We start from the raw sequence: 22,680 nt of genomic DNA, 5'->3' as shown, positions 1-22,680 counted from the left end.
GGAGGGTGGGGAGTGGGGAATATTAGTGCAGGAAAAAGCACGGTGTGGTTAAAGATTCAAAAAGCACACTTGTCGTTTCTTGAGCGAAACATTTCCGTCGCCATTAAAGGTCGGAACTGATAACGCCATTTCTTCTTCTTGGTTCGCTATCTTTATGACACTTTTCCATGAGATTACCTTTGGATGTTGGCTCGTAAAACAACGCAGCGGCATCAATGAGAGAGCTTCAGTGAGAACAGACACGCAAAGGTTCATAACCAGTTACGAAGTTTAAGGGGCCACTGAAAACGTCACAAGACAACCTTGCGGTTATTTTCAGGAAGAAGTCCTCCGGGTACTCCGGTTTCCTCCCACCTTCCCAAAAACATGCATGGCAGGCTGATTGGGAACTCTAAATTCTCCCTCTGAGTGATTGTGAGCACGAATGGTTGCTTGTTTATGTGTGCCTTCCGATTGGCTGGAAACCAGTTCAGGGTGCCCCCCCCGCCTACTGCCCGAAGACTCCTAGCCGTCTTCGGCTCCAGCACCCCCCGCGACCCTTGTCAGGGTTAGAAAATGGATAGATGAATGGATGGATGAATCATAGTTTAGCTTATTTTTGTTTCATTTAGCTTCTTGACTTGGATAAGGTTAGATTATTTTAGCTATGTTAATTTTAGCTTCGAGTCGCTGATGGTGTGGTGGTACACGCATCCAAATGTGACAAAATATAAAGGCTTCTAAAGCCTTAAATATGCCTTAATTATCAACAATAAAATGTCACGCAGCATTCGGAGTTAGGCAAATATGGATGCACAAGCGTTCATAGATTCATAGTGAGGATCTGTGTTGTATTTACATTTATCTTTTTGTGCTCCGGGTTAATTGGCAATTTCAATTTTAATTAGTATGATTACATCTTCCCTTTGTTTGTTTTATTTTTTTTCTTTCCCCCCCATCTTGATATGTCACCTCAATCAATTTATTATTTCTCCTCCCTCTCTTTCCAGCTTATCTACCTGTGCAGTTGTCTCCATTGCCACGGTGACGGCAAGGGGCCTCCGTTTGATTGACAGCCTCGCTGGTGGTGTTCCAGTTGGCCAAGGACAATTCACACAAGGCCAGCGCTGCGGGTATGGCACAAGCACACACACACACACACACACACACACACACACACACACACACACACACACACACACACACACACACACACACACAAAACACATGTGTGCATATGGACACAAACATTATGATTTCAGCTTTTATCGCATTGCACCTGTTGCCTTGTTACGATAATTCCCTCCCATGTGTGTGTGTGTGTGTGTGTGTGTGTGTGTGTGCGTGTGTGTGTGTGTGTGTGTGTGTGTGTGTGTGCGTGTGTGTGTGTGTGTGTGTGTGTGTGTGTGTGTCTCAGCTCAATCATAGCTGCTAAATGACCTGCTCGTTTCCTTTCAGACATTTACCAAGCCCACAAAGTAATTTTCACTCTTCCTCCTTCGAAACCTTAACAACAATGAAAAATAGGAATGGAATTACTCAAATGTAGTCGTATGCGCAAGTACCTGTTAATATTCCGACATAGAGTCCATCCACTTTTGCCATGACGTCTTCGCTTCAGCCAAAGTAGTCATCGAGGGTGTGAAATTTCAAGGAAGGACAAAAATCTGCCCTCGTGGTTCACGACGTTCCTCATTTAGGGAATGTGCGGCCTTGGAAGGCGAGCAGGCCAGAGTGTGTGTGTTTGTGTGCGTGTCTGTTGCACTCACTGTGTGTGAATAGAGCAGAGAAAGGGGCGTCAACTGTAACCTGACACTCCCACTCACTTTCATCCCACACTTTTAAAAGACATTCACAGAAAGAACAAGCACACCTTTCAAGAATCCAGTGGCAGGTGCTCTTTTTTTTTTTTTTTTTGTCATTAAAAAAAAAGTTGCTCCTTCCCATGGAAAGTAATTCAAACCATTATAAACCCTTTGGTGATTGTACCGAAACATAAAAGCAAGGGCGGGGTGGCCATTGGGAATTTCTGGAAAGATATGTTAGTTTTCCCGAATGGCCAGTGTATTTCCGGGCCGGGCCTGGGATCACTATCTCCATATCTTTGGCAAAGAATCATTCCGTTCAGCCGCTCAGCAGCCTCGGTTTCCTTGACTTTATTGTTTACCTTTGGTTGGCAACAAATGTTAAAATAAGGACTTGGACAGTGCCTGAGGGTAAAACCACAACACTCATTATGAATAAGTAATGCTTGTAATGTAACAACCTTGGCTCAGAACGCCTTGTTTTCGTCCAAGGTACGGCCTTGGTCAGAGACTCAAGGCGGGCCGAGGGGAGCTAAGTGAGGCTACAATTAAATCTTGCTAGCAGTTTGGAAACTGCCAACACGTCGTTTAATAAGATATAATTGAATAGAATGAAAAAATAAAATATTACACGCGTCCACCCTGAATGTCAATTTAATGAGGAAGCATACAAATGTTAAAAATAATATATTCGGTAAGATGTATGCAGTGAAGGCGGTGTGGGTGGTCAACTCAAGTCAAATTAACGGTTATCTGCTTATTGCCCACCAGATGGCGCTATTTCGTCTCTGTCACTGATACGCTGTTTCGCGTTTAGATTTTGCTTTGAATATGGCAATGATAATATTCATGAAGTGACTCTACTTAAAGCGGAAAAAAATTACTAACCATATATAAAATTGGATGTACTGTTTGCTTATTTTGCAAGAAAGAATTTTATTTGGTAACCATAACCAATCCCTAACAGTACCCTTTTATATAAATCTGGTTCAAATTATTAATTATCCATCCATTCACGATCTGAGCCGCTTATCCTCACGAAATATACGTTACATAATTGTAGTTTTCTCTTTAAGGGGAAGTAGGAGACCGACGGAGGCAAAACCCAGTGAGGAAAGGGTAATAACACTCAGGGTAAGCAAAATAACTCTTTTGGATTTGACCCCCTTTGTAATGTAACAACCTTGGCTCAGAACGCCTTGTTTTCGTCCAAGGTACGGCCTTGGTCAGAGACTCAAGGCGGGCCGAGGGGAGCTAAGTGAGGCTACAATTAAATCTTGCTAGCAGTTTGGAAACTGCCAACACGTCGTTTAATAAGATATAATTGAATAGAATGAAAAAATAAAATATTACACGCGTCCACCCTGAATGTCAATTTAATGAGGAAGCATACAAATGTTAAAAATAATCGTAAAGATGTATGCAGTGAAGGCGGTGTGGGTGGTCAACTCAAGTCAAATTAACGGTTATCTGCTTATTGCCCACCAGATGGCGCTATTTCGTCTCTGTCACTGATACGCTGTTTCGCGTTTAGATTTTGCTTTGAATATGGCAATGATAATATTCATGAAGTGACTCTACTTAAAGCGGAAAAAAATTACTAACCATATATAAAATTGGATGTACTGTTTGCTTATTTCGCAATAAAGAATTTTATTTGGTAACCATAACCAAACCCTAACACTACCCTTTTATATAAATCTGGTTCAAATTATTAATTATCCATCCATTCACGATCTGAGCCGCTTATCATCACTAATTATACGTTGCATAATTGTAGTTTTCTCTTTAAGGGAAAGTAGGAGACTGAAGGAGGCAAAAGCCAGTGAGGAAAGGGTAATAACACTCAGGATAAGCAAAATAACTCTTTTGGATTTGACCCCCTTTGTTTGTTTCAAAGCAGCTACTCCATATTCAAATACTGTACACACATATCATGGTAAAATCTAACTAACGTGAATATTCGGGAGTACAAATAGTTAACTTCCATGATTTTCTACCCGCTTGCAAATTGACTGGAAAGGTGGTTTGAGATGGTTTGAAATGTTCTGAGCGTCTGTGGAGCTTTGAACAGGAAGAGCCAGTTTCCTCTCTCTCGCTCTCTCTGTCTGGCTGTGCGCCCAACTTAGCCCGAGCATCAGGAAGCGATGATTCTGTGAGATTCTGACCGCTTATTTAGGGCCTGCATCCAAGCAACGTCAAAATAAAAGTCCTCGTCAGAGTTTCGGCGATACCTGATTCGGGCGGTGTCGAGCTCCGAAATATTTTTGAAATTAAGACAATGAAAAGCTTATATCTTTAAGTTTTTGAGTTTTTATTTACTCCAACAAATGCCAAAATGTTCACTGGCCTTCACGGCATTTTTTCTTGAGTCCCAATTCAACCCAGCAACAAGGGAAGAATCCATCTTAAAACAACACAATTTGGAGATACAAATGAAAACCTATGAAATGTTTTGTTTACATTTTTGTTTGAGATGGCATACATACTTTTCATTGGCAGAGGCCCAAGTCATCTACATCTGGCATTCATTGCAGTCCAATGAAAAGCAAAAAATAGCAATTCACAGGGGCAGTAAGGATTCAGCCCAGTGAATTCTGCATAGCAACAAGCATTTAATCCCTCCGAAAAACCCTTGCATGCATCACCCATCACCATTGAATAATATCAGAGTCTTTGCGAAGACAAATTTTCATGCAAAAAATGTCACTCACTAAAATATATATATTTTTATCTTATATTAAAAAAAATGTATACACTCTTGGGACCTTCCAGTGCTTCTCTTGTACGTTCCTTCTCCCACTGCAAAATGGGCAGTGTTTTTGCTGTTGTTGCTATTGTTGTTGTTGTTAGTTAACATTCCAACTGCGATGCTTCCAATGCAGCCCGGCGTTCCTTACGAGTGGACAATGTTCCTCTCCCAGCAGACGTCACACCACCGTGCAGGACCGCGGCTCTCGGAAGGGGTTGCTTCCTGCTGGGACGCCCACAAGCAAAGCGTCCCTGCCTGCGTTCTGAAGACAAAACTGCTGCAGCTCCGCAGCTGCCTGCGACACCTGCATTTATCAGCATTACATTGTCTTAATATATTTATGTATACGTATTGCAATCGGTGAAAATCTAATTAGTTCTTATTTTATCTTAATATATGTCGTTTTATCCCCCCAGTATGGTATCTAAGAAAAACGTTCTCAATCAAACTGGGCAATGGGGCAGTTCTGATTGAGCCCAATTAATTCTACTGTGCAACAGGCAATCCAAGCAATTCCGAATGTGAACATTTTGTGTCAAACATGATACTCTTTATTGTTCTCAAGCTACTGTCCTGCCAATGACCTGAAAACCAATTGGATTGTGTGTTTTTTTTTAATTAGTCCCTTGACTTATGAATGCCCCACCCCTTACAATTTCTATTTCCATTAAATATGTTTCCCGTCCGTTACCTTGATCCTCTCCACGCTGGCCTCCAGCTTCAGCTGCTCCACTAGTCGCCGCATGCTGGATAAACTGGAATTGGAGGTCATGTTGTTGAAATGCTTTGGGAAAGCGAGCAGTCTTCCGTCACAGCGTTACGCTCCTCAAATGGAAAGCAGACGACGACGACGGCGAAAGAAGGAAGGAAGAGCTGGCCCCCTAGGTTCTTTCCAAGTGACCTCCCAGTCCATTTGGCTGCAAGGGAAGGAAAAACACAAGCAATGTTGGAAGAGAGTTGTGCTTTTATTTAGCAACTATGCAGGTATCTGTTTTGCTTCTATTTTGATGTTCAAAACAAAAACTATATCTTTTACACCTTGAGGTCTTAATAAAAGACAATATTTTTCGCGTTCGGGCAGGAATTGTGAGAGTCGAGAGGATACTTTACGTCCATCAAGCGGGTAAATGACGTTACTGCACACATTGCTTTGCAAAAAGTAGTTTCAAGGATCAAAAACCCATTTAAAAACGTCTTATATTTTTTATTAATTAGTATATTTATGTGTATTTTTAAAAAAAGATTATTAGGATATAAAACATGACAAAAAGTACATTCTTTTATAAAATATTACGAATAATGCCAAAAAGAATTTTTTGATTTAAATTTCATAATGATTAAGTTGTATAAAATATTACGAATAATGCCAAAAATATGTTTTTGATTTAAATTTCATAATGATTAAGTTGCGTCAACTACAATTAAAAGATAAACTGGCTAGTGTATCCAAATACAGTTCGAAGCTGAAGGGTCTCGAAACGTCGACGAAAGCTAAAGTGCCGACGCTTTCCCTCTGCGTTTGAATGCATCTTCGCACTGAAAAAACACGTGTCTAACTAGTGACGTCACCACTTCCTCAAGCTCCCATTGGTCGGTGTGCGATTAAAGGGAGGTTAGCTGGCTAACGAGATAAACATGACGTTGAAGCTTCTTCCTCGAAGAGAGAGACATGTTTATAAGTACTTAAAAGAAAAGTAAAAAGGGGCGAGTTTGAAAAGCAGCAATGGTGGAAGTGTTTGCCGGCCGGACTCTGCTCAACAAAGACGGCGATTTCGTGGAGCCCGAGGAAGCGCTGAGGAACAAGGTGGTGGGCATCTACTTCTCGGCCGGATGGTGTCCGCCGTGCCGCGACTTCACGCCGGTGTTGTGCGACTTCTACACGGAGCTGGTGGAGGAGGGCGACCCACCCGCGCAGTTCGAGGTGGTCTTCGTGTCATCGGACAAGTCCACTGAAGACATGGTGGAGTACTACCACGACATGCACGGCGACTGGCTGGCACTGCCCTGGACGGACGATTACAAGCAGTCAGTATCAAACACACAGTCCATAATAGCATACCTCGAGAGGAAATTCAATTTTCGCAGTCATTTATTCATTTGTCTTTTTAATTTGTGTTTAATGTCAGCTCAAAGCCTTACGGAGGTCACCTTCGCTTTCTTAATCCTAAACTCAAACGCTAACTGCAAATCCTTCTTGTGCAGCCACTGTTTATATAGCCCCATATTATACCTCATCGTTATTATAATCGTGGCATTCCTGACAAAGATGTCCTACAGGTTTCCCAAGTTTTAAATCATTCACCCATGCATCCATCGATTCATCTTCTGATCCTCACAAGGGTCGCAGGGCGTGCTGGAGCCTATCCCAGCTGTCTTCGGGTAGTCGGCAGTGAACACCCTAAAGAGTTGCCAGACAATCGCATAGCACACATAGACGAACAACCATCCGCGCTCACACTCACACCTATGGAGAATTCGGAGTGTTCCATCAACCTGCCGGAGTACCCGGAGAAAACCCACACAGGCACGGGGAGAACATGCAAACTCTACATAGGAAGCCGAGAGCTGAAATGCAACCCTGCACCATTGCACTGTGAGGGGGACGTGCTAACCAGTCGACCACACACACACACACACACACACACACACACACACACACACACACACACACACACACACACACACACACACACACACACACACCTATAGATCTATCTTTGCCATCACAAAAAGACAGCGAAAAACAACATTCATAAGAAGCTCACTGATCCGATTTTGTTGTCATTACAGCGAGTTGCTAAAGCGATACAATATCACGGCTGTGCCCAAGCTTGTGATTGTGAAGGAAAACGGTGACATGATCACGGACAAAGGCCGCAAGCAGATCCGAGACAGAGGCTTGGCTTGCTTCAGGACCTGGCTGGATGCTGCAGAGATCTTCCAGAATTTTAAAGGCTAGAACGGTATTTCCCAACTTAATACTGAGCCAATGCACATATTTGACATTGTAATACTGTATTAGTATAAAGAAAAGCCCAAAGCATGGAAAAGATTTGCTTAGTTGTCTAATCCTATGCATTTTGAGAGGAAGCTCAGGCACTTTTTTTTTTTTGCTAATACTTATCATTTTAGACTTATAATTACACATCTAGTATATTGGCTACATTTTGTAATGTTTTTATGTGTTTAATAAAATAATATTCTAAGAGCCTTGTCTGTTATTATGTTTAGGGAGCCTGTGTTGATATCTAACATACAAACAATAGAGTCCCTGTAGCCTCATTAATGCATGCTTACACATGAGTGTTGTTTCCAGCATGCAGGGTCATTATCGTGCTGATTACCTCCAGTGTGTGTTTCCATGCGCTGACTTTGCTGTTGTCACTCCTAGCATCCATCAAGTGTGACAAGTCAGGACAGTCCATGCTCTTCTTGATAGTCTCTGTGGATTTATTTTAAATGCAGAATCATCTCCAGGAGGACCTTTGAAAATGGCTTCCTGCATCTGACAGTGCACTGGTGTTGTGTGTAATGAAGCACAAGCACGTAACATGTATTTTTCCATACTTTTTCCGTGACGCTGTATTAAGGGCGCAGACACAGAATGTTGACATGCCATTTGTTACATAAATAGAAGGATACATTTAAAAATACATAAATAGAATGATATATTTAAAAATATATATTTACCCTGTCTGAGGATACTATGACGTGATTGTTTGTGGTGTCTTTCTGTTAATGACCACACTGTGACGTCCAATATTTTGAAAATGAAACGTTTTATCAAAAAAATAAGTAACGGTGACTGGAAATCTTTTGAGAACGTGCCAAAGGAACTTATTTCACTCATACCAAGTTTAGCCTCAAGGTGGCGGTAATACACCTTCTTGTTGGTTAAGAAGCAGTACAGCGACAAAAGGAGAAGAAGAAGAATCCAGTGACGGCGCTCATCATGGCGTTCAATTTTGGCAGCGGTGCGCCTTCAAATCCTACAGCAAGTAAGTGTGTTTTACTACTAAACTCAATACGATAATTACTTATTCATTTTGATTTGTTTTTGACGGTGCCCCACCGGTATTTTTAAGCCCCGGTTTCACTCGGGAACGCGAAGGTATGGTTTACCCTCATGACAACATGCACTTCTCCATAGCCGGCTAACGATAAACCTCAAGTGAAGTCACAGTTCGGAATTATTTACTCATTCTGTGTTCCTCAATCACTAACCATGCACAATAATTTTCAGAATGGAAACAACCGTATCTAGTTAACTCGCAATAAATAAAAAAATGAGAAAAAATATTTGATTACTAACTACTTGGACGCGCCGTCATCACGTCATTGCTATCGCCTGATTTCAACGTAGCTAAACAACGAAATTAAACAAATTAGATTACAATAAGACAGTATCGTTTTAAGATGATTATATTTTACAAATATGATTGCCTTGGTGTCCGCACAAAAACACACAGGCGGTTTTTCACTGAATAACGAATGATAGGTTCGCCCAAAACATGTGATTAGTGATTGCCATACCGAGAATGTGTGATGGTTCTCAACAGCAATGAAAATGTCGGTAATGATTGAATAATTCCAAACACAACCAGTGTTGTTTTTATTGAAGCAGCCCTCGGTGGGACAGCATATACTTTGTCAACAACTATGTTGCTGTTGTGACTGACGTCTTGAAATATATGCCTCATGGGTTTCATTGTGGAATGGCCAATTTTTGAACATAGATAACTTGACTTATTTATGATAATTTAATGTCTTTTTGTTGTGAAGGTACAACTGGGTTTACATTCGGTTCGTTTGGCGCAAAGACCACCGCATCGACAGCTTTTGGCTTTGGCACCCCCGCAACCACCACCACAGCCGCCTCTGGATTTGGCAGTAAGCCTCCTCTTCTTCTCGTAAACACCTGCGGACACCGTTGTGATCACAAAGTTGTAATACGATTTGGAAATACATTCTGATTTTAGCTCTCACAGCTCCGAGTTTCGGCACGGCGACAACCACCGCTGCTGCACCAGCTACAGGATTTTCCTTTGGCTCCACCAGCACAGGTACGTTGGTATTCCTGTTTTAGTCAATTCTATTCTTTATCTTATCTTTATATTAACACTTGTCATTTTAACTCCCAACCGTGTCGTTCTCTCCCTCTCACTGCTTACCTTTGATGGCCCGTAGGATTTGGGGGGCTGGGAACCGGAGGCACCGCGGCTGGTGGGTTTAGTTTTGGGGGGTTTGGCCTAAATGCCAACCCGGCGGCAACTGCTGTGGGCTTTAACGCGGGCTGCTTTGGCGCAGCGTCCACCGCTGGCACTGTTTTCAATTTTGGCAATAGCCTGGCTAGCACAGGTAGATGAAACCTTGTGAGTGATTTGAGTCGTGTGGAGAAAACAAACATCTGTGTGTCACGCCTGTGTGGTGTCGTGCTTATTCATATCATTCCTTGTGTTGTTTTTGTTTGTTCAGGGCATCTTTTCATTCCCCATACATATCCAACACCATTAGAATCATTAACATAACTGATTCACGATTATTTATTTTTTTGTCGGCGGGGGATTCTCAGGCACTTTTGGTGGCTTTGGCACAACCACAACAAGCGCTGCGGCACCAGGTTCCACGTTTAGCTTTGCGCCTTCTTCAAGCACCACGGGTAAGTGGATGGACGCGCCGGAGAAGTTTCCGTTTGGTTTCTGCAGCCTGTTTTCTTTCTGCGTTCAGTCTCTCACTTGAGAAAATCTGTTTCCTTCCTGTGGCTTGCGTTTCAAAAAAATAAATGCGATGCATTCAGTGTGGCATGGTTTTCACTGATTTGTTTTGAAATGGAACATTGACTGCCACATTTGTTCTCTGCATTCTTTTGTGTTCTTAGGAGGTCTGTTCGGCAACACTCAAAACAAAGGCTTTGGTTTCACTTCTGGCCTTGGTACCGGAACAGCTGCCGGCACCACCGGATTCGGAACTGGACTCGGAACCACCAGTCTGGGTGGCTTCGGTGGATTTAATCTCCAGTCCACTCAGCAGCAGCAGGGTGAGCCATGATCCTTGACCTCTGTAACACTGAGGCAGATATGCTGACCACATATTCACCATGCTCTCCAACCTAATATGCCAAAACAAGGATGGTAAAAAACACTTTGATTTCCTGGGTGATGCCTTTTTTTTTTTTTTTTTTTAATACACTTCTATGACTTTTATTCAACAGCGCTGATCTGCTTGTGTCTTTCCAGGAGGCTTTTTTGGTCAGCCCGCCCAGCAGCAAGCTCAGCCCAATCAGTTGTACCAGCAGGTGACTGCTTTGTCGGCGCCCACTTTGCTGGGGGACGAGCGCGACTCCATTCTGGCCAAATGGAACCAGCTGCAGGCCTACTGGGGCACGGGCAAGGGCTACTTCATCAACAATAACGCCCCCGTGGACTTTAACCAGGAGAACCCCTTCTGCAGGTTCAAGGTAGCACTGGCTTGTTGAGAATTAGATCAATCAATACAAAATCAATGTTGTAGGGGCCGGGCAAGGACTTCTCTGTGAATGGACTATTAATAGGTTCCTTGCGCCTGAAGCCAGAGGGCAGCCATCTTATGTTGCCACTCTTACTGACAACTTCAGTGATTTACGCTAGCCGGTTTTACACATCCGCGAGATAGAAAGACGGTATTAAAAACATCTTTTTTTTTTTTAATATATAGTTTTAACCTTCCCACAGACTTTAAACACATTTAAAGATAACAACACACACGTTTCAAACAAAGTGTAACCATATGTTAATGCAAAATAATAATTCATTCAGTAAACTATGACTACTACGAATAATAATAATAATAATAGTCATCTAAAAACAAATTAAAAAGAACAACTGATTAAAAAGTCATTGTAGCCAAGTCACAAATTAGATATAGCTAGTAAACATTGTACTTCCTTAACACCGGTTGCAACTTAGCTAGGTTTTGGGTGACATCTTGTGATTTCTTAACACATGAAAATGGTTCTACCAAAAAAAAAAAAAATGTGATTATTTAAATTGGAAATGGGATTGCTGTTCACTGTCCACTGTGCCCGCCAGGCTGTGGGCTACAGTTGCGTGCCCATCAGCAAGGATGAGGATGGCCTGGTGGTCTTGGTCCTCAACAAGAAGGAGGCGGACGTGCGAGTGCAGCAGCAGCTGCTGGTGGAGTCGCTCCACAAGGTTCTGGGAAGCAACCAGACGCTCAGCGTCAATGTGGACGGCGTCAAGTCTCTGCCCAGCGACCAGTACGTCCCACATGTACACACACACACACACACACACACGCACTCACTCACAGAGTGAAAGTCTCACAATTTGAAGATGTCTAAACAATTCGAGTCTCAAAATGACTCATGATTAATTGTATAATGGACTCGTCGATGATTCTTTGCACCTCTTGTGATGATATCGATTTTTTGTGGACGTCTCTCAGGACAGAGGTGATCATTTACGTGGTGGAGCGCTCCCCTAACGGCACATCCAAGCGCATTCCCGCCTCCACTCTCTTCACGTACCTGGAGCAGGCCAACATCAAGGCTCAGCTGACGCAGCTGGGCGTGGCCATGTCGGTCACGCGCACGGAGCTCTCGCCCGCACAGCTCAAGCAGCTTCTCCAAAACGCGCCGGCAGGTGAGCGCGCGCATTCCCCCCTTCCGCCAGTTGCTTTTACAATGACTCAGAGAGAATATTTGTCCCCATCAGGGGTGGACCCCATCATCTGGGAGCAGGCGAAGGTCGACAACCCCGATCCGGAGAAGTGAGTAACTTTGCAGCTGTTTGTGCTCATTTACTGTACAACCCACAGTGCTGAAATTACACCCCCCCCCTCCTCCACCCCAGGTTGATCCCAGTGCCCATGGTGGGCTTTAAAGAGCTGCTTCGTCGACTTCAGATCCAGGAGCAGATGACGAAACAGCATCAGACCAGAGTGGATGTGAGTGAACACCATTGAGTAGGGGTACAACCATTTTGAAAAAACAATGTATGGTCACTGCAATTCCCCGACTCCCCTTCCCCCCTCACTATTGTAATTGAAATGTAATATTTTTGGGTCCGCTTCTTGAGTATTTATGACCAAAAATCTTCACGTGTGGAGAGAGCCGATGATTCTTGAGCCATTTGACCTAGCAGACAGTAATGCCATCGGAATGTAGCTAATCAAATTGCTCTGACTGGGTGGGTTCCCCCAGACGGCAGGAAGTATTTTATAAAGCGAGTCTTTTCTTGCCACGTTCCCACCTCTGGTCCTCTCCACACATGGGGCACTGACTATGCCGTGCCTTTATATTCCATAAGCACCTGGTCCGCTTGATTATTTTTGGGTCTACTGACAATTCTGTGGACTTTGCAGATTGTCTCCAACGACATCAGCGAGCTCCAGAAAAACCAGGCGACCACCGTGGCCAAGATCGCCCAATACAAGAGGAAGCTGATGGACCTCTCTCACCGCGTGCTGCAGGTACATTGCGCCGCTGCCGTCCCGTCCGTCAAACTCGTCTTTTCTCTTTCCGCGCGCTCGTCACGGCCCCTCTGTTGGTTCTTCACAGGTGCTAATCAAACAGGAGATCCAGAGGAAGAGCGGCTACGCCATCCAGGTGGATGAGGAGCACCTCAGGGTGCAGCTTGACACCATTCAGTCGGAACTCAACGCCCCCACGCAGTTCAAGGTGAGCATACAGCCAAGCTTGAACTCGTTGGCTTTTTAATGCAAGCGATTCAGCAAGTGGAGCGCCGTTGCCCATTCATCCTCCCTCGCAGTGAACACAAAGAAAAATAAGTGCAGTGTGAAAAGGACTTAAGTGTATGCACATGCTTGTACAACCTTAAACGTGTTTCCTCCCAAAACAAACCAAGCGATTCCCTCAGTCGAGATGCATCACCTGTTTTTTTTATTTTGGACATTGTTCAAATACGTTTCATTCGCCAGGGTCGCTTGAACGAGCTGATGTCCCAAATCCGCATGCAGAACCACTTCGGGGCCGTGCGGTCGGAGGAGCGCTACAACGTCGATGCGGACCTCCTCCGAGAAATCAGACAAGTAAGCGCTTGAAACCGGTTCCGTTTTCCAACTGTCCGAGGGAGCGGTGTTCAAGTTTAACCAAGTGTTTTGGGTTTTTTTTTTTTGGTCTCAAATCACCTTTAGCATCTAAAGCAACAGCAGGACGGTTTGAGTCACCTGATCAGCGTCATTAAAGACGACTTGGAAGACATCAAACTCATCGAGCACGGGCTGAGCGACAGCGGACACGTACGAGGCGGCATCCTCAGTTGAGCTGACTGGCGCACACACGTACGCGCTCACTGATACAAGAAAGCTTCCAGGTGCCAAATAAATATCCCCTGCCGTTCGTGTCAAATCACATCATGGATACGAGACTTTGAAAACATTTGTACATACATCTTTGTATTGCTTTTTTTATTTGCCACTAGAACATTATTAAAATGACGTTTCAACTGGGACCTTGAAAACTACTGTCGATATATTTTTATCAGTGCGTACTGTACGTTGTGATGCTGATAGGCCTGCGACTCCGCATCGCACCGGAATGGATCGCCCTTCCACTGAGCAGCAGTGGAATCCCATCTCTCCATACTCCGAGCCAAAACAAGAGCTATCTGTAGTTAAGATGGCCAATGGGTACGAACAGGAAGGTTAAAAGAAAAATGGAAGGAAAACAGATTGATGTTTATAAGTCCACATTTCTTCAGGTTTAAACAGGAAATGTGTTTTGACAAAAGGATATTTCGAATTGTCTGTAGTTTGAGTCTTTGAAGGAAATGACACATTGATAGTGTTAACGAGTTCATTCATATGTACGGAAAATCACAAGTCGCATTTTGCATGGGCCGCACCATTCCGAACCGCATCGTAACCCCACTGAAGTCAACCCAATTTAATGGTTGTCAGTTTAAAATCCAACCGTCTTTGAGCTGCTGATATGCGACGTGCCGTCAAATTGGCACGGTCTTGAATTTTTGTGAAACGAATTGCCCTGAACAAAAATAAAGGAAAAAAAGAATAAAAACGCTTTTGCCGGGTATGCATCGCCGGCGTCGTCTGTTTTAAAGGCTTTGGAGAGAGAGGGTTTGTGATCCGGCCATGGTGACAGTTTTCATGGTATATAGTTGTGCGAGGCGGAGGCCAAGCAGCAGTCTTCAGCATTGTTGATCAGGCAAGGCTTTCTCTGGGCAAACTCTCGCAAAAGTTTCATTTGGCTTGCGCTCCCAACTGCAAACGGCACAAGAGCGAGCATGGACGACATCAGGCTGCGGCTGCTCGTGCAGACCATCTAACTGACACTCATGCAAGGTAGGAGCCACTTTTTGGTCCTTTTCTGCTCACTTGTTCTTGTGTGCGTGCCATACCTCCTGTATGGGGCTATTGTGCCCCTTGTGGGCATCGGTGGTTTCACAGGGTGACCCCCACCAGTTGCCACCCATTTTGTCAATGAATCAATCCCCAATTCAAAATTTGACGATAAATGGTCTTTATATAGTCTCCTCCAAAGTGTGTATATAAAGAGTATTTAGAATTGACTCCCACTCTGACCCATGAATGCCTCGGTTAATTCTCACTAAGCATAGTTACTATCTTTATTTAATCAACTGCAGCAACTCATTTGTACATTTTATCATTTTATATATATATGTACATATATATATATTTTTTTTCCCCCCCCTTTTCCAATCCTCATCATTTGTTTTTGTTGGCTCACAATGCTATTCAGATATTCGCATCACGTACCAGCGGCACCTCGTCCTTGAGTGTCACCTGCAAAGGGCAAGTTAGATTACACAAAAAAAAAGTATTTGATTTTGCAGACAATATATTAATACCTGAATAAAATATACATGTATGTAACAAAGCCTATTGACCAACAGTTATTATTGTTGCGAATTGCAGCTTTGCGATTTGAAAATTGTATTTTACTACAATGCAAAGTTGATTTGAACCAGCGCTAAAGTAGACGCACTTTATTTGCTTTACTGGGCCCCATAACACGATGTAGCAGTCTGGCCTTGAGTTTTGACGCCAGTGGTGTAATTACTTCTTTTGATGTTCCCTTATTGGAGTTTTGAAATGCATTGCATGGCGTGTGCGTGATTTCGCACCTTCTTTTACCCGCCTGTTAATCTATTCCTTCCTCTCTGTCTGTGTGTGTGTCCTGGCTCATCCTCCATGTTCTCTTTCACACAGACCAAGGGACAGGAAAAACAATGTAAAGCATCTCAAGGCCAAGCAGGGCTACAGGAAGATAAAAAGCCAGTTTTCCCAGGCCCCGACAACCAACACCTCGAGCCTCATCCGCCCGTCTGCTCACTCCTACCGCCACCCGCCATCGCAAGAAGCCACCGCCGCCACTTTTGTCGATTTTGCCCGCCGCCGTCCGTCCATCCGAAGACCTGAAGATGTCCTTTGCCGTCGCCAGCGTGATGGCACTGATGTGCTCCTCCGTGGTGATTGCGTTTGTCCTGCAGCCTTCCAAGCAAGATGATGTGATGCCAGAAGACTCCAATAGCAGGTGGGTGACACTCTATTTGGACATTCTCAATGCACGAGTATTGGTGGGTTGAATGATGTTCCCCCTGAAGTCGCCCCACACATACGATTTTTAAATTACTGTTTGAGTGCAGATGCCACAGTGACTCCTTGCAGTCCATTCGCAAGGAGCTCCTGGCTGCCCTCAACCTGCAGACTGAGCCGCGGCTGCCAGAGGGCGCCAGGGAGCAGTGGCGAGGAACTGCTGAGCGGCTCAAGGCTGTGACAGGTAAAACTGGAGTGCTTGTGTTGACAACCTGAATCCCAGGAACTTTGATGCCCACTTTCTTCCCAATTTCCATAGTTTCTTCCAGCTCCTCCTCTGATGATGGCCGGGATACCTCAGGATGCTGTGCCGAGACCTCAGAGGTTTCCATGACCGGTACACACTTGCACACTAATGGGTTATTTCCAGTTGATCGTGATTTTGTTTTTTGTTTTTTTTTTCAAACAGGATTTTCCCTTAATATAAACATTGTACAGTATAAAAACATGTTGACTATAATAGAGAAAGTCGATATTTACAGTTACAAGAAATAGTATGTGAACACTTTGGAATTTCCTGGATTTCTGCAAGAATTGGTCATAAAATGTGTTCTGATCTTCATCTAAATCACAACAATAGACAAACACAGTCTGCTGGAACTAATGCTACACAAACCATATGTTCTCATGTGGACAGATGGCCTTAAGTTCTTCTGCAAAATGTCTTGGTAAACATGGGAATTCATTTTTACTTCGATGATGGCAATCTCTGCAGGCCCTGAGGAAGCAAAGCCAAAATGTCTTGGTAAACTTGGGAATTCATTTTTTACTTCGATGATGGCAATCTCTGCAGGCCATGAGGTAGCAAAGCAGCCCCAAACCATCATACCGCTTCCACCATACTTCACAGTTGCGATGAGGTTTTGATGTTGGTGTGCTGCCCTTTTTTTCTCCACACACTGATACTCTAGGATTCTTCTTCACCTCTCTCAACATTCTGCGCTGTGCTCTTGGCAGTCATCTTTAGAGGACGGCCACTTCTAGTTGGAGTTGCAACAGTGCTGAACTTTTTCCATTTAGAGACAATTTGTCTCACCGTGAACTGATGGACATCAAGGCTTTTAGAGACACTTTTTTAACCTTTCCCAGCCTTATTCATGTCAACAATCCCTAATTGTAGGTCTTCTGAGAGCTCTTTTGTGCGAGGCATGAGGTTAAACGGGTTCATTGTGTTAATGTGTCCATGTTTTTGTCCAGAGCTGGGCTGGAACAATTGGATGATCTATCCCGAACGTGTGACCTTGGTGCACTGCACGCACTGCGGCCACAGTGTGTCGTGCAGGCCCCAGTCCAACGCTCCCCAACGTGACTTGCAGGTGTGTTTGCCACAGATGAGATTGACTTACCGCCTCCTGACTGCTTTTTTTTTTTTTTTTTTTTAACTCCCACAACCACCACCCTCCGAGTGTTTTGAAAGCTCAGGCAGCTGACAATAGATAAGCCGGAGTTTTGCCAACAGAAATGTTGGAGCGCTGCAAGTCTCAGCGCTTCCCAACCTCAGATGAATGCAGTCTGGCACCACACGTGGCTTGCCAAAGACAGCCCTGTTAGGATTCTTTTACCTTGATCCACCAAACTGCCATATTGTTTTAAATTGACTTGATCCAGTAGCAACCTAGTATGTTCAAAATGTATCAACCTAAATTTTTTTTAAAATTGATGTTGGGTCAACTTAATTTTTCTAAAATCCAGTTAACACTGCAAAATGTCCAGATTAATAGAACAAAATTTTTCAAATGTATACTTATCAATTAGCTTTTTTCAATCAGGCTGACGCAAAATACTAAATTGACCTAATGAAACTGTTTTTAAACTACGAACACAGATGAATAACGTTTTTTTTTAGTAAGCTGATCTAATATTAGCATAAAATTTCCTGTTATAGTTAATTACGACTCAACTTTTTTTTGGGGGCGGGGAGTATTACATTTCAAAGTCACATTATTTTTTCTTTAAATTAAATGTATACCACATTCTTTTTACATAATGGTATTTTCCAAGACACTCACATTATTTTTTGGATAGTTTTTGAAGCGGTATTTTTGCAATGTATAACTGGATTTTTTTTTCTTAATTTCAACTGTGCATCTTGTATGAATGCTGATAATTGAAATAATGTAACCCTTTTAGTTTTTTAATTGAGTTGTGTTGGCCAGATTAATGGTGGAAGAACAGGGGTGTGTAGACTTTTTACATCCTCTGTCTCACAATAGCCTTGATGGATTTTTGTGATTCTCCGTGTGGTTGTCCGGAACATTCCGGTCTTTATAACACTCCTGTCGTGTTGCTCTTGCTGCAGGTCCAGGCACCTTGTTGCCAGCCCACCACCCAGGAAGCGGTGCCTGTCATGTACATGGACGAGTGGAACACTGTGGTCATCACTTCTATGCACCTGACCCGCCGCTGCGGCTGCCCGGCCACCCAGCAACCCCCCCAGGAGTAACCGTGTGTCACCTGTAGCGCATCACAGTTCCTCCACTCTCAAATTCTATAATAACTTCATGTACTGCCGTAGTATTCCACTGTAAAAAAAAAAAAAAAATCAATGAAATACATTACAGCATTTAGTAAACAACCTCACAAAACTGACCTCGGAAAACCTTCCTCAAAAGTCTCCATTCCTGTTTCTACAAGCACCATAACAGCAGATGGTCAAATACCAATATTATTTTGGCATTCTGGGGAAAAAAAGTATTTGGTCTCCTGGAAATGACCACATAAAGTCATGCACTTGACACACTAGGGATTTATTGCCTCACATTTTATCCTCGGTCAAATCTCGTCGGTGTCGGGGCAGCGGTTTGAACTCAAGCCGCTCACCGGTACTGCGTGTTCCCTCCAAAAATGTGCAAACGTCCCAGAGCCAAAGACTGTGCTTGTCTCTGTTCAAAAATATCTCCTCTTATATTTGATCAAGTTAAAATCTCACAATTTACATACAGAAGCAAATTAGTTGTTTTTCGGTGCAAACCTGCAAGGGAGCTGGCTGTATTATTTAACTTTTTTTTTTTTTTTTTGTACATCACCACTGTCCAATGAAAAGCACAGATATCCTTCTTTTGTCCTTTTTTTCAAAGTATTTATCCAAAATGCAATAAAAAGTCATTAACCTCGATAATACCTCTTGTGATTTTTCATTCGTTTTGCAATAATATAGCTGATAATTTATGACTTTAAAAAAATAAATAAATAAAGGTTCAGGAGTTCAATTTGGAAGACCCAATTCTAAACGTTTTCATTCCGTAAATGATATGACCATGTTGAAAAATGTTGTAATATGGACAATAATTAAGGCCTTCGTGCTTTGAAATTGTTTCGAGATCTATTTTTAAAATCACTTTGATCAAATTTAAGATTTCTCCTTCACTAAATATTTTTTTAAATTGCAATAATATTCATGACATTTACAGATTTATTTTTTCCGTGTGAGCGCCATATATGTATATCAATGAAAGCCTTTTAGATATCGTTTTCTTCTTTTTTTTTTTTTAAATAAACAAAATTAACACCGCTCATGTGCGACGAGGTGAATTGAATTTGTCTCCGTGGTGAAAAACAAAAGCCAAATTGGAGATGCATGCTTCTTGATGGACAGTGACCATATAACCGCTAATTGTTTCTTGTTCTCTAAACAATACTGAATGCCGAACTACATTTTTTTTTTTGGTCATTGGTTCTAGTTCTCGTCTCACTTTTTAATTTTTTTTTTTTTTTAACAGGGTTACCTCACATGATTATTTTTCTGACCCATTGCAGAGTTCTTATCTACGCACGTTTATGTATTCATAACACCTCAACTTAACCTTCACGTATGCTGAATAGACATCACTCGCCGAGTTCATGATTCCCTGCTGCCATTTGTTATTTAATAAAGGCTATCGAAATCAGCTTCTCACGCCCTGTTTGTGCAGGCTTGGTGGATTATTTATAGAACTTTGTGCCAGGCTTTCTGGATTTCACGCCTGCCAAACACTTGGATGAAGGAATCTCACGGGGGGAAGGATAATAGCCAAGGAATGAATGTTGGCGCCATACTCCAGGAAGCCAGTTGCTCCCCACATGTTCCGTACTTCAGGATCTTCAGTGTCTTTGCCATCTGCGTGTTTCAGTTGTCAACTCTTCCCTGTCCACACGGCGCTCCTCCTAAGCCAGATATTGATCCTGCATTGAAGCAACGAACCCTGCGAGAGGACAGCGTGACCTGGCCGGGAGTTGTCTGATAGCGGACGGAATAATGACGGGATATTTGGCCGCGTGGGTGTCTTTCTGGGTGCTCTCCTCGTTTCTTCGGGCTTCACGCGCGAGCGAGTGCTCAGGCAAGGAAACGCTGCTGCGGCCGCTCCCCAGCGTCTTGCCACAGCTGACAGACTGCTTGATGGAGTGCACTGAGATGACGTACGCCAGGAAAGCGCAGCTGCAGGACAAGCGCAGTGTGCGGATACAAGACTCCACTGAAGGTAAGCGGCCTGTCGGGCATTTTGGCGGGGATAGAGGTTAGAGATAGGCGGGATGGTTTTGAGGATTGGGATTGCTGTGAGCGTTGGGTCCTGAGCTCAGGTTTGGGATAAAGGTTAAAGGGTCAGACTGAAATGGGATGTATTGGGTATAGATATAAGGATTAAGATTCGATACTAGGGGTTAGAGACTTAAAATTTAGGTGTCAGGTAGGCTTAGGACAACGTTGGGTTTCACTTTAAAGGTCCAAAGTAGGATTTGGGTAAGTTATGGAGGTGGTTTTAAAGTTAGAGGTAAGATTAGTTTTGGGTTCGGGATGAGGTTGGTGGGCTGCAGTAGCAGTCAGAGGAACGACCTCAGAATTAGACCTTGGTTAAGTTTTTAGATGAGGGTTATACATTTATGATAGTGGTTAAGTCTGAAGTTATGGGGAGGTCAAGGTGCTTAGATTTTATTTTCGATATTGGGATAATGTTTCAGGCAAGATCGGTAGACATGACATCCGTGCAGCAGGTAACCCTCAATGACTGCAGGCTTTTTAAAAAAGTTTTATAAAGAGTTTATCAGTGAGCCGCATCCATTTTTTGTTTTGATATGCTAATAAATAAAATGACACGACTAAGCAATGAGCTTTATAATGTTCTTCATTACTGTTCTTTTTTTTTTTATGGAAAATATTGCATTGGTGCAAATTTGGAAATGGCAAAATATAAAGTTTAAAGGTCAGCATTGTAGTGAATGACCAAACCGTAGCATTCGTGGAGACAAGCTGGCTGGTACAATGACAACAAGTGTAGATTTTTTTTTTTTTTTAATTGAGCTACTTTGTTATCTCTGAAGTAACTGGTTTTCCTTTTACATTAATCAGTACGCAAGGAGCAGCTTTCAGTTTCAAAAATGTTGGTGACCCTTGGAACAAACATTTGTAATAGGACTTTGAAGGAGGTCCATTGTAAGGTTTCAGTTGGGAGGTTCGGGTACATGAGCTGTTAGCGGGACATCTGGAGTTCGGTTTAGGGGGGCAAGCAGCATTTTATTATTCGGAGGTCTTTATCAGGCATCCCTCTTCCCAGGAGACCTCGGAGAATACTGCTGGTCCACCCAAATCAAGTGCAACGTGGGTGAGCACTTTCAGCACGCCTTTGTGGTGCTGCCCATCCACACGTCGGCCGTTGCGACAGAGCCCGTGGAGGTGAGGTGGGGGGCCAACGCTCTGCACAAGCACACGAGTCCCCTCACCATCCCGGATGCCTGCGGCCTTCGCTACGACGTCAGTGAGCACTTCGGCCCCGGCAGGAGGGTCGACTCGTTCTGTGTGGAGGTGGTCAGCCAGCAGGACGTCCCGGTCCCAAAGTGTCCCCCCTACCTTGTCACGTTCTGGCAAAGAAGTCCGACTCCAATATGAGATTCGGGACACTCCCAGTCAGGTTGTATCTAGTCATGCTGCTAATATGCCATAGGTGGGCGATGCTTTTGGTGGCCTTCAGTGGGAATCTACCCGAATGAATCCATCTCTTCATTCCGCCACTTTCACGTTGCAATTATAGAAAACATCGGTTATATTCAAAAACGCATTTTAACAGCACGTAACTGAGCATTGCATATTATCTGAAGCAGTTCAGATTCAATTATTTTTGTACATGACAGAAACGGAATTCATTTAAATAATATCGATCGTACCCACCAGACATGCTGATTAAATGTATTCATGTGCAGATTGCTACAGATATGTATTGCTTGAACTTGGCTGGAACAAATTTTGCTTTGACTGACAAATCAGAGAACGAGAAAATCATGATGTCAACGAGGGCCAGCCCTCTGTCCTTGTTGGGACAAATTTGCAATCAGTCAATCAACACAGTTTTAAATTAAATGGGCCAGCATGACTGATTCTGAAGGCCCTGGGCAGATTAGATTTACACTGCAACACAATAGAGGCCCGAAGCTGAGGCTGTTAATAATAATCATTTATTTAGTGTATTTGTGGAGGGCGGGGGGGTTGGGGGGGGGGTTAATGTGCTTTTGTTACATTCACTAATTATAATAAAAACCAATGCAAATACCAGGATGTCATACAAATGGTGTATGAGCTTG

At 43.3% G+C, this 22,680-nt stretch overlaps 5 protein-coding genes across 7 annotated transcripts in view; 3 read left to right on the top strand and 2 right to left on the bottom strand.

Moving 5' to 3' along the window:
- btc (betacellulin, epidermal growth factor family member) overlaps positions 1–1,762 on the bottom strand; it is a 6,380-nt gene extending 4,618 nt beyond the window's left edge. Inside the window, exons 1-2 of the mRNA XM_019889968.1 lie at positions 1,545–1,762; positions 999–1,106 (exon numbers count right to left, since the gene is read on the bottom strand). Coding sequence (XP_019745527.1) covers positions 999–1,106; positions 1,545–1,584 — 148 coding nt within the window. The 5' untranslated portion in view covers positions 1,585–1,762. The remainder of the gene's footprint in view (positions 1–998; positions 1,107–1,544) is intronic.
- Positions 1,763–4,081: 2,319 nt separating this feature from the next.
- gng10 (guanine nucleotide binding protein (G protein), gamma 10) lies at positions 4,082–5,433 on the bottom strand. The gene is made up of 2 exons (XM_019890204.1): positions 5,228–5,433; positions 4,082–4,840 (listed from the first exon to the last, which is right to left on the bottom strand). Exons 1-2 carry the CDS (start codon positions 5,306–5,308, stop codon positions 4,715–4,717), a joined length of 207 nt encoding a protein of 68 aa, XP_019745763.1. The 5' UTR covers positions 5,309–5,433; the 3' UTR covers positions 4,082–4,714.
- A 688-nt stretch (positions 5,434–6,121) lies between these two features.
- On the top strand, positions 6,122–7,744 carry nxnl2 (nucleoredoxin like 2). Its single transcript, XM_019889958.1, has 2 exons — positions 6,122–6,561; positions 7,327–7,744. The coding sequence occupies exons 1-2, from the start codon at positions 6,260–6,262 to the stop codon at positions 7,493–7,495; spliced, it is 471 nt and encodes a 156-aa protein (XP_019745517.1). The 5' UTR covers positions 6,122–6,259; the 3' UTR covers positions 7,496–7,744.
- Positions 7,745–8,431: 687 nt separating this feature from the next.
- On the top strand, positions 8,432–14,015 carry nup54 (nucleoporin 54). Of its 3 annotated transcripts, XM_019890161.1 has the most exons (15): positions 8,432–8,534; positions 9,319–9,426; positions 9,516–9,599; positions 9,724–9,894; positions 10,109–10,195; positions 10,415–10,573; positions 10,773–10,993; positions 11,604–11,791; positions 11,980–12,176; positions 12,249–12,303; positions 12,387–12,480; positions 12,898–13,005; positions 13,094–13,213; positions 13,474–13,584; positions 13,690–14,015. In XM_019890161.1, the coding sequence occupies exons 1-15, from the start codon at positions 8,489–8,491 to the stop codon at positions 13,816–13,818; spliced, it is 1,878 nt and encodes a 625-aa protein (XP_019745720.1). In that variant the 5' UTR covers positions 8,432–8,488; the 3' UTR covers positions 13,819–14,015. The 3 variants fall into 3 exon arrangements, with proteins under 3 accessions (XP_019745720.1, XP_019745721.1, XP_019745722.1); XM_019890162.1 differs by lacking the exon at positions 9,724–9,894 and having other exon boundaries at positions 8,434–8,534; XM_019890163.1 differs by lacking the exons at positions 9,724–9,894; positions 10,109–10,195 and having other exon boundaries at positions 8,434–8,534.
- Positions 14,016–15,654: 1,639 nt separating this feature from the next.
- On the top strand, positions 15,655–22,654 carry LOC109527943 (bone morphogenetic protein 7-like). Its single transcript, XM_019890166.1, has 6 exons — positions 15,655–16,069; positions 16,182–16,315; positions 16,391–16,468; positions 17,329–17,447; positions 18,431–20,588; positions 21,660–22,654. The coding sequence occupies exons 1-5, from the start codon at positions 15,957–15,959 to the stop codon at positions 18,572–18,574; spliced, it is 588 nt and encodes a 195-aa protein (XP_019745725.1). The 5' UTR covers positions 15,655–15,956; the 3' UTR covers positions 18,575–20,588; positions 21,660–22,654.
- The last annotated feature ends 26 nt before the right edge of the window (positions 22,655–22,680 follow it).

The sequence above is a fragment of the Hippocampus comes genome, unplaced genomic scaffold, assembly GCF_001891065.2.
Source record: "Hippocampus comes isolate QL1 unplaced genomic scaffold, H_comes_QL1_v1.1 scaffold185, whole genome shotgun sequence".
Lineage (NCBI taxonomy): Eukaryota > Metazoa > Chordata > Actinopteri > Syngnathiformes > Syngnathidae > Hippocampus > Hippocampus comes.
Note: the sequence above shows the minus strand (reverse complement) of the source record. Positions and strands in the feature narration are given on the sequence as shown.

Coding starts and splice junctions, on each gene's coding strand:
- gng10 (XM_019890204.1), bottom strand. CDS start 5,308: ATGACCTCCAATTCCAGTTTATCCAGCATGCGGCGACTAGTGGAGCAG. Junction 4,841..5,227: donor CCAGCGTGGAGAGGATCAAG/GTAACGGACGGG, acceptor TGATAAATGCAG/GTGTCGCAGGCAGCTGCGGA.
- nxnl2 (XM_019889958.1), top strand. CDS start 6,260: ATGGTGGAAGTGTTTGCCGGCCGGACTCTGCTCAACAAAGACGGCGAT. Junction 6,562..7,326: donor TGGACGGACGATTACAAGCA/GTCAGTATCAAA, acceptor TTGTCATTACAG/CGAGTTGCTAAAGCGATACA.
- nup54 (XM_019890161.1), top strand. CDS start 8,489: ATGGCGTTCAATTTTGGCAGCGGTGCGCCTTCAAATCCTACAGCAA. Junction 12,177..12,248: donor TCTCCAAAACGCGCCGGCAG/GTGAGCGCGCGC, acceptor TGTCCCCATCAG/GGGTGGACCCCATCATCTGG. Junction 13,006..13,093: donor TCTCTCACCGCGTGCTGCAG/GTACATTGCGCC, acceptor GGTTCTTCACAG/GTGCTAATCAAACAGGAGAT.
- LOC109527943 (XM_019890166.1), top strand. CDS start 15,957: ATGTCCTTTGCCGTCGCCAGCGTGATGGCACTGATGTGCTCCTCCGTG. Junction 16,070..16,181: donor CCAGAAGACTCCAATAGCAG/GTGGGTGACACT, acceptor GTTTGAGTGCAG/ATGCCACAGTGACTCCTTGC. Junction 16,316..16,390: donor GCGGCTCAAGGCTGTGACAG/GTAAAACTGGAG, acceptor CAATTTCCATAG/TTTCTTCCAGCTCCTCCTCT.